The sequence below is a fragment of the Mastigoproctus giganteus genome, chromosome 11, assembly GCF_048544385.1.
Source record: "Mastigoproctus giganteus isolate SK-2022 chromosome 11, ASM4854438v1, whole genome shotgun sequence".
In the NCBI taxonomy this organism is placed as follows: Eukaryota; Metazoa; Arthropoda; class Arachnida; order Uropygi; family Thelyphonidae; genus Mastigoproctus; species Mastigoproctus giganteus.
In genome coordinates, this window is record NC_143585.1 from 25,851,437 (window position 1) to 25,862,403 (window position 10,967).

General features: G+C 34.7%; 1 protein-coding gene across 3 annotated transcripts in view; it reads left to right on the forward strand.

Moving 5' to 3' along the window:
* Positions 1-10,628, forward strand: part of LOC150077817 (uncharacterized) — a 143,433-nt gene extending 132,805 nt beyond the window's left edge. For 2 of the 3 annotated variants that reach the window (XM_090384229.1, XM_090384228.1), the window contains exons 3-4: positions 4,594-4,723; positions 9,908-10,628. In XM_090384229.1, coding sequence (XP_090240355.1) covers positions 4,594-4,723; positions 9,908-10,012 — 235 coding nt within the window. In that variant the 3' untranslated portion in view covers positions 10,013-10,628. The remainder of the gene's footprint in view (positions 1-4,593; positions 4,724-9,907) is intronic. The other variant, XM_090384227.1, reaches the window with a different exon arrangement.
* Positions 10,629-10,967: the final 339 nt, after the last annotated feature.

A 10,967-nucleotide genomic window follows, 5' to 3' on the forward strand; every position in this document is an offset into this window, starting at 1 on the left:
TTGAATTCAGCACATTAAAAACTTTTCTAGAACCACTTATTTCTCATGAATTTTTCATTTTATTGAATTTTTACTAATTAATTGAATTTTATTGAATTAATTGTATAACAATAGCATGAATTTTTCATGCTATTGTTATACAATTTTTTTTTAATTATACTAAAAACTCAATTTTTTTTTTTTTTTTTTTTTTTTTGCTTTATCCCCCCTCCCTTCAGAGAGGTTATACAGTTTTTTGCTGTTCTTATATTTGTGCGACTGCTCACTGCTTTGAAACATGAGAAATTCTCTTTTTCTCTCTCTCTCTCTCTCTCTCTCTATCAAAATATGACACAGGACCATCAGCAGGTTGCTCCTTGAGCCATGAATGCTCTAGTGTCAAAGCAAAACCTGATACCTTTTTTTCATTCTCATTCCTAGTAGGTAATTCAAAAGCTATTTGATGAAGTCAGAAGTTACAGGAGCAGTCAGTTGCATTTATAAAATGTTGCATTTTCATCCTCATATGGCACAGTGATCTGTCATAGTATGTTTCATGTTGTGCTGAGTCATCTAAAGTGAGTAACTTGATGATTCATTTATCAGTGTGTTATAAATAATCACATGGCTTGGCAAAATAATGAAGGATCCTAATAAACATTTTATTATTCCTTGGCTATTACTCCTAATGCATATAACCTTTCTTAATTTAAATCTGAAACCTCCTGAGAATCAAAAAACATATCCCCGATGTTTATTTAGCCCTTTAAAAACTTAGTTTTCAGGTTATGACTTAAAGAACTTATATTTGCTTATAAGAATACCCTATATGAATTACTGTTGCAAAACAGGGCTCAAAACAAAAAACTTAAACAAACCAAGCACTTGTCAGGATAATGCATATATACATGTGTTTACTGATGGATATGATGAACCAGAACAGTGTTTTGGCATTCTATTCAGAGCTCTGGTGCAAAACATCCATAACAGTATAGTTTTTGCTCTCACTTCTGTAAATTGCAGCATCTGGAGACTAGGCACCTACAAAGTGGTCTGATTGAGATGTTTAAGGCTTTAAATGGATTGAACAAGCTCAGTACTGATGGCATTCTTCCTCTTGCTCAGACTACACTTGAGGGGTCATAAATTCATATTGGGAAGGATAGATATATAGAATTTTTGCCTTCAGCCAGTGGGTGGTTGATTGTTGGAACAAACTTCCATCTGTTGCTATGGAGATAGGTTTTTGAATAAATTCAAGGAAGAACAAGATGAATTATTGGAGATGATGGACAGGTTGTAGTTTATTTTTGACTGACTTTATAAGCTTGCTTTCTTGCATCATTTGCCACTACTAATACTCACTCTGTACAAATCTCAAATTTGTCCTACAATGGAATATTGTTCCCACATCCTATGGCAGTGCTTCCTTAACCTCTCTCAGGCTTCTAGACTCCACTAAAAAGAGGAAAACTACATTAATGACTCTCATCTTCTCAACCTTCAACTTACATGTAGTATCAAGTACTATAGGTTTCAATACATTATGTTTGGTGTTTTCATTAAAAGTAAAAAATTGAGAACATAATCCCCCACCTCATTCTGTATTTTCAGTACACCTTGTAATATCTCTTCTAGCTTTATCGTCCCCATTATGTGACATAAAAACTAAATAGATATTAAAAGCTTTATAAACTAATCACAGTATATCAAATGCAGTCACTTATTTTGTATTAGTTTTTAATGTTTTAGTGTTTTAAGGCCATGTCTTATTCCATGAATTGAATAAGAGATTCTCTTATGGCCTAAAAATACTAAAATGCCAAAATGGAAATATGAGTAATCATTTGGCTACTCAGCTTGCAAAATCATTAATGAATGAATGAAAATAATGAAAATATTTAGTATTAATATTAATGGTGGCAAATGATGTAGAAAGGAAGCTTATACAGTATCAGCCAAAAAAAAAAAAAAAACCCTTCCCATTTCACTTATTCATACCCTCCAATGGTTTGTCTAGTTCTTCCTTGAATTTATTCAAGCTGTCCATTTCCACAACAATAGATGGAAGTTTGTTCCAGCAATTAACCACCCACTGGCTGAAGGCAAACTTCCACACATCTACACTGCAACAATCCTTCCTCAATTTGAATTTATGCCCCTTCATGTGTATAGTCTGAGCAAGAGGAAGAATTCCATCGGCATTGAACTTGCTCAATCAATTCAAAGCCTTAAACACTTCATTCAGATCACCTCACAGGTGCCTTATCTCTAGACACTGCAATTTGCAGAACTGAAGTCTGTCTTGGTAAGAGCACTCCTTTGTTCCTCTCACCAATTTCGTTTCCCTTCTCTGTACCTGTTCCATCAGCTCTAAATCCTTCCTAAAATGAGGCTTCCAAACCTGTATGCAGTACTCAAGATATGACCTGACTGTTGCCTACTACAATGTGATAGTCACTTCCTTGTCCCTACTAGAAAAGTTTGTGTATATCATAGACAAAACCCATGAGCTGTCTTGGCAGCCTGTTAGCATTGCTCAGAGATCTATTCATTCCAGATGTTTGTCTAGTTCTGCCTTGAATTTATTTAAGCTACCAACTTCCCCAACAACAGATGGAAGTTTGTTCCAGCAATCAACTACTCACTGGCTAAAGGCAAACTTCCTCACATCTATTTTGAATCTATGCCCTCTCAGGTTTGTAGGCACCTCCATAGCCAGGTGGGCAGGAGCAGCAGTGCGTAGCACACGCTTCTTGATTAGACCGGGGTTTGAGCCCGTAATCACCAAATATGGAGGATACAGAAAGGTCAGGGAATGACCACCGCATATCCCAGAACAATGTGGCCTTAGTTGCTAATGCCCCTAAAAACCAAATAACAACAAATAACAATCAGGTTTGTAATCTGAGCAAAAGGAAGAATTCCATCAGCATTGAGCCTGCTCAGTCCATTCAAGCCCTTATACACCTCAGTCAGATCACCTCGCAGGTGCCTAGTCTCCAGAAGCTGCAATTTGCAGACTTTAAGCCTTTCTTCATAAGAGCACCCCTTTGTTACCTTCACCAGTCTTGTTGCCCTTCTCTGTACTTGTTCTAGCAACTCTACATCCTTCCTAAAATTAGGCTTCCAGACCTGTACGCAGGACTCAAGGTGTGACCTGACCATTGCCTTACATAAGGGGATAATCACCTCCTTATCCCTGCTCACAAAATTCCTGTATATCATTGACAAGATCCCATGACCTACTCTGGCAGCCTGTTTGCACTGTCAGAAAACTTCATATCCGACTGCACAATTACTCCCAGATCTCTTTCATTCTCCACTACCCTGAGTGGAACACCACCCATTTGGTATATTTTTCTGGGGTTACTGCTACCCATATGCAGTACTTTGCATTTGTCAAGGTTAAACTTCAGTTGCCACTTCTCAGCCCATCTACCCAACTTTTCCAGATCCTGTTGCAGCAGCATACTGTCATTACTGTTATTAACAACCTTGCCAACCTTTGTATCATCTGCAAACTTTGACATTAAGCTTGATTTACTACTCTATCTTCTCTCACTCAACCATAATTTTATCCATTTTAGCAACTTGCTCTTAATGCCATACTGCTCCAATTTGTACAGTAGTCTTCCATGTGCAACGTTATCAAAAGCTTTCCTGAAATCCAAGTATATGATATCTAAATTGTTTTTTGCATCCAGTTCCTTTGTGACCACATCATAGTATCCAATCAGATTGGTCAGACAAGACTTCCACTTGACAAACTCACGCTGTGTCTGAATTATTACTGCTGACGTCTAGATGATTCTGCAGTGCTTTTTTAACCAGTGACTCCATTATTTTCCCTGGAACAGAAGTCAAACTAACAGGTCTGTAGTTACTCTTGTTACTCTTTGATCCTCCTTTGTGAATTGGAGATACATTTGCACATCTCCAGTCCGTGGGGACTTCTCCCAAGTCCAAGGATGTTCTCATAATTATGGCTAAGGGTTTGCTTACTTCCTTTGCCACCTCCTTTAATATAACTGGATAGATCCCATCTACCCCAGGTTGCTTTCTTATGTTTAACTTTAACAGTTTCTCCTCCATTTTGCTCTCAGTTATTACACAATCATTTAACTCCCTGTTAGAATTTGATAAACATCTGGCACTCTTCTCTTTGAATAACTCCTCATGGGTGAATGTACATACAAGATACTCATTTAGTTTGACAGCTATCTGAGAATGATCATCTACAGTCATTCATTTAGGTCTAAGCCTTGAACAGTATTTTTTAATTGGTATGAAAGCCTGCTAGCTTCTATGGTTATTTACTTGAATGCTTCCCATTTAGAATTTGCTGATGGTAACATCATTGGTTGGTTCCACTGTATAGAATTTAAGAACTCTCTGTGATCACTGTAGCCCTTTTACAAAAGCAAAAACCCCCTTCCTTTACTATTTAAGTAATGTTCTCTAAATTACTGTGATGAAACTTCTTATTTTAGATGTATGGCATTTTTTAAAGTTAGTTTCTCTTAAATGTGTGACATATTACTCTGCTGTAAATTTCCTACAACAGTCATAATACTTCTGATGGTTAGATGTATGGTTTATGAACTATTGCAGATGTGGTGTTAGCTGGTTTGTAGATCATGTGTCCTTAGACTGTGCAGAATGTGGTGGGTATGCTATGCAGCGTCCGTGTCCCATGTGTGATGGACAGTGTAATAGTATTTGGAGAAGAGATCTGGCTGCAGTAAGTATGAACTATAATTTTCTGTATCTGTTTTTTGTTTTTTTCGTATCTTTGTATAGTTTAAAATGTGATAGATTACAGGCACAGGCTTCAGTTAAAAATCGAAATATATTTAGACTAATAGTACAAAAGGTACAGATGTGTATGTTAAATTATTGTTACCCATTGTGCTAATGGTCTCCAGCTGGTGTTTGTTCCATTAACATCTTTCAAGGATTTGTATTGAGTGACATAAATTTTGACACATTTAAATGTTTCATGATAAACTCATTCTTTTATTAAATATTCATTGTGCTCTTCAATAAAACTTAACTTTCGAGTGTGTAATGCACCTGCATCAAACTTGAGTTAACAATACCTGCATATCCTTCAGAATAACTTTCTGCTGCAGCTTATAAACTCAGCTTCCTGTGAACAACCAGTGTTTTATGCTAGATGGCACCATGCTACACACAAAAAATCCAGCACAGCTAATGCTATGTTGGATTGCTGTCAGACAAAAAATCTGTCACAGCTAATGTTCTTTCTGATTTTTTTTTGTGTGTAGTGTGGTGCCATCTAGCATAAAACACTGGTTGTTCACAGGAAGCAGAGTTCATAAGCTGAAGTAGAAAGTTATTCTGAAGGATATGCAGATATTGTTAACTCAAAGTTGTAAAGCAGATGCATTACACACTTGTAAGTTAACAGTTTTATTGAAGAAGAGTCCATTTAAGCCACGACTTGTCAGGACTATTCATATTCCTTTTGTGGATACTTTTTTTTCTGAAGCTGATAAAATGGTTCTGTTGCCAAAACCATAAGTTTTGCTCATTTACAGTTCCATCCAGATGAAACTTCACCTGAAAACAAGGTATTGCATGATACTACCCGTACTCGTGTGACAGACTGAAGTCTTCTCTGCTTATTTTTGGAAACTTTATACAGACCAGTGCATCCAAATGGCAGCAACAGTGTTATTTGATTTCTTACAGTGGAGAACACCTCCAATAGAAATTCACTACCATTATGGATGAGGTGTTTGTTGACTACTCTATATCATGCCCATCAATGAACTAATGGACATTACTGTAAAGGAAGTGTAATACAGCTGAGCTGGCCAGAAAACTTGATTATCAGCCATGGATGTGCTTACAGCAATAACAGTAAAAGATCTGCAGCATGCCATCAAATGTGTTTGACTGACAGTGTCATTTTTTTTTATGTGACTGTGTGACTACACACTGTGTTCAACACTATGGAAGCCATTGAGGAATTATACTGGAAGTGACTGAGCATTTTCCGTACAGTCTCTACTTGTCACCCTGTGATTTTCGTGTCTTTGGAAGAATGAAAAATGATCTGACAGGATATAGATTCCATCCAGGTGAAGTCAATGAAGTAGTGACAGAAGCAACCCAGCAACATATGACCAGGGTATGAAAAGTGTAATGTACTGATGGAATAAGTGCCTGAACTGTGGTAAAGGTTTTTTGAAAAAGTGTCAATTATTGGTAAAAAAAATAATTCTAGTTTTCAATTTAACTCCTCATTTTGTAGAAAAAGAATGTGCAGAATCTGGGATCCTAGAGAATACAGATTGTTTATAGGGTCTAGCAAGAAAAGGTTGAAGACTACTGATCTATCTGATTTATTTCTTTTTACCCCTGATATTTTTTTCCAACTCTACAAAGTTAAAAGTATGTACTCTATGTACTGTTTAATTTTATTAATTAAACTAGCAATTTTTCTTTTAATATAGTATGATCGATATATTTACGGTACTTGCCTTCAAACCATAATATTGACGAAAGACAATTAGCCATATGTTCTTGTTTATACTCTGGCACAACCACCAGGTCAGTGGAGTTTACAATAAATCAATAAGTACAAACGTTAATTGTATTTGGTAGTCACAGGCTTGAACCCTGGTCCTCTCAAAGATCATGTGCTACTGCACTGCGCTCTTGACCACTCGGATAAGTCTTGATAGAAAAATCTCCAAAACAAGAGATTGGAAACTGTTACATAACAAAGAGTTTTCAGAATACTGTCTTCTGCCAAGTGTCAAAATTAAAAAGCAAGAAAAGAGAAACATTTGAGTTTATGTACGGAACATCACATGTGACATAAAGTAGTATATTATTCCCTACAACCACAGCTTATGCAAAGACTATAGATGTGGTCAAGGCACTATACACTTGAAGCATCTATAAGAAAGTGAGCATTAAGTAATAGGATGCTATTATGCAGAAATGCTAAAGATTCATGAACTTCAAGTGTGCCATCAGAAGAAAGTTTTATATTATTTTGATATATATATATATATTATTTATTTTTCTTTAAGGTGAGCTCCATTTATAACAGGCATATGGAAAAAATGTTTGTAGTGGGGAACTAAAACTCTGCCTGGGAATAGTATAAGACAGGTTGTTGCGGTAATGAATAAGTTTTTCTTATAAGTTGTGAACATACTGCCAATATAGATATTGGCAGCAATAATATAAGCATTCGCTATCCTTTACCAGCAATAATACTTAACATTATTCAGTTTATGAACACACAAAACATCCACAGTGCCCAACGATAGAAAATATAGTCTGTTTTCTATTGTGCAATGTGATGCCTAAATTACTATATGATGAGAATATTCCAAAAGGCCCCTTTCATCTTGATGAGTGAACTGATTATGAAAAGGTAAAGTGATTTGGAAACATTGTCCTTTTGCCTAAAGATGAGATATAGAATTTTAGTTTGAATGCAACTGATTTTATGCTGCACTGCTTTAATAATATCAAAAATAAAACATATCTGATATTTACATTTAATAAATATTTTTCTTAAAGTGATATTTCCCTATTTAAATCACTTTTGTCAGAATTTAAATGCATGAGTGGCCAAATGGTTGGCCAACAGTGATTTTTGATAGCAGCAGGCTCTGTGGAGAATGATGTGGACTTTTCAAATTTTATAAAAATAAACTTTGTATGCAAGTGCTTTAAAATATTAATTTGTACTTATTTTGACTATACTTCCCAGTTCTAGAGTAAAATTTTCAAAAATGAAATTGGAAGTTTAAAAATTTTTTTTAAAAAATACCAGTTATTATTTTTTTTAATGCAAAATTATGCTTTGCATCTCTTTATGTATCACACGATTTAATTTTTATAAACTTCTGTATCTGAATTCCATAAAAATTCTTCAGTTTCAGCTTTCATAAGTCTAAATTTGCCAAATGAAGTCAACAGGTGTGATGTTCTGTTTTCATGCTGCCATCTATTATAAACTGTACAATAGTTAGACACACAAATAAACATATACTAGAAAAATGAGACAGTTCTTACTTTAATGGATACTTTGTTTGCAGCCACTTTTGAAACAAAGATGAAATTTCATAGATCTAAAAAAGTTTATTAAATTTAAATTTAAATGCCTGACTAGTTTAATTTCTGATACTATAAAAGCAATGCTGCATAGTCATTTTGGCCGAAACTAACATTGCACATCTCAACTTTGGGAACAAGGACAGAAACTTCCATATTCTTAACTTTCTCATAGTTAAGTTTTCTTGTCAGCAGACAGCATTTTGGAATATATGTAGCACATAAATTTTATCATTGTACAAGTTTAGGTGTCATGTTGCATGGATTCATCACTGAGATCCAGAAACAACAGGAATTCATGCAATGGTCACTACTGGCAAAAAATTCAAGACTTGCTGCTCCACTAGATTGTTGTTATTTGGTTTTTAGGAGCATTAGCAACCAAGGCCATATTTCTCCAGGGATATGCGGTGGTCATTCCCTGATCTTTCTGCATCCTCCATATTTGGTGGTCACGGGCTCAAACCCCGGTCTAATCAAGAAGCATGTGCTACGCACTGCTGCTCTTGCCCACCTGGCTACGGAGGCACCTTGCTCCACTAGGAAAGTCACTGCACTACTTTTTGGGATATGGAAAGAGTTCTTTTGATAGACTACATGCCACATAAGAAAACAATAACTGGATATGTGAATGAAGAGGTCTGTAAAGGAGCAGAGAAGAGAAAATTTGACATGAGGTGTCTTGCTTCTTCATAATAAGCTCCTGTACACAAGTTTCAAAAGCTCTGAGAGATTACAGCTTCAAGAAGATACCCCTTCCCAGGTATTTCCTCTTTGTCCTCAGGATGGCAGATTTGTATTGAACTCAAGGAGCTATATATTGAAGGAAAAAAAATTAAGCTCTGTTGTTTCTTTATTAACAAGATAGATAACCTTTTGGGTGATCTTCATAGGTACTGTGCATGTTTCACATGTTAATAAATTAATAATATTGTATATATTATTCAATGTGAAGAAGGCTGCCAATATAAATATATTGTCAGAATGTCTATGATAAGAAGAGAGCTTATAATCCCTTAATAAATAAATAATTAAGTATTCTCAATTCAGATGTTTCCCATGTGCCCCATATAGATGAAGTTCACGTTATCTGCTCACCTTAAGATTTGATAAAGCATGTTGTGAAAAAAAAATACAATGACAGAAATCCCCTACAGAAACATTTTCCTGCTCCTAATGCACAAAAGGTTTTCCTCCTAGGAAGTATTTCATTCCAAGAAATACTTTGTAGTAAGAAACTAGGCTGTATTCTGTATTCTTGGAACTGAAGAAGCCAGAAATTTTTAATCTTTCTGTTGAAAGCATCTATTTATAACACATGGAAATATATTGGAGAAATGACTCCTTTTCTTGGTTTTTCATATTCTGAATATATTTTTGATTCATTCAAATTAAAATTATGTGATTTGAAGCATACATTTCAAGATAACTATATCAAGGGTATATTCAATACCAGGGTATCACATGGCACAGAATGCAAGTCTTGTGAAATATGGCAAGAGATGCATGTAGGAAGAGCTATGCTGACATAGATAACTGATTACATAACTTAATTTCCTTACATTTTATTCTAGAAGAAGAAGAAGAATTTATTCGGAAATGCAAAAATATATATCGCAGATTTATGCAAATACAGAGGTTTACTACCTTTTTCATTCTTCAAGATTTACCTTTACTCCTCTGGCAATGCATTTCAGAATTCCCCACAGGAAAATTTTGTCATTTTTATTCATAAGAATTGGTACACAGTTATTTACTTATTAATTTTTCTGCTTATAGTTTAAGATGATTAACTACTCTAATGAAATATCTTTTATTACAGTCTCATCAGGCCCACAAAGCTCAGTGGGAAGGAGAATGCAAACTAGGAAATCAGTTGCTGAATACAGTTATGCACGTTGATAATAAACTGAAGAAGTCGTTATGAAGACCTTTGGATTTAGCTTTAATAATGTATTATTGTACATATGGCTATATAAGGTTCACAGTGTATATTTCCACTTTCCTCCCCCTAAATGGCTGGCTGGACAAAATTTCAGCATTGGACCAAGAAACTGAACTGGTTTGCAAATAGTAGCGGGCCTTCTTAACCTGTTACATAAATATCTTTGGTTTTACACTAAGATGTCTTCCTCTCCATTTAAGACTTTGTGTGGCTACAGCTACTGCTGTAACAAGGTGGCCACTCCTTCAACACTAATCTTTGGATGATGGTTCCCCTAGTGTCAAGCTGATAAACCATAAAAATTGTGTGGGTGTCATATTTGCTTTATCTTGAAGGAAACATTTTAGAGTGTCAGGTATTTTCTAGTGGCAGTGTTGACAAAGGTGTAAACAATTACATGCACACACAAATACACAGATGTAATGTAAGATTGTGTACAAAATATTTTTCTACCAACCAGTAAATATTCTAAACATTCAAATAACCATAGGTTTAGTAACACTGATATCTATAATTGATGATATCTATTTAGTTACCACTAAATCTTAAATTATTTACAAGTAGTCACAAATGAAAAGTGGGTTTCTTAATTTCGTATTAATTATATTAAAATATTATATATAGATATATATAATTTTTTCTATTTTATATATATTCAGAATTTGTGCACAATTTATAAATCTCATATTAAAAACAGCTGAATTTGCAAGTGCCTGTAGTCTTTGCATGACAAAAAAAAAAAAAGCAGTATTATCGATTGGCCTTTTAAAGATAAGATTTTATTTTTGAAGTAGGTATTCTAGCACATTTTTCAAGATTACTTTAATCAAATAATTATCTTTCTTTCTTTCTTAAGTAGTTAGTTATATAAATTCAAAATTTTTAAAATTGAAGTTAGAGTAGGGATTTGCAATGATGTGAAATTGATTCAGCTGGA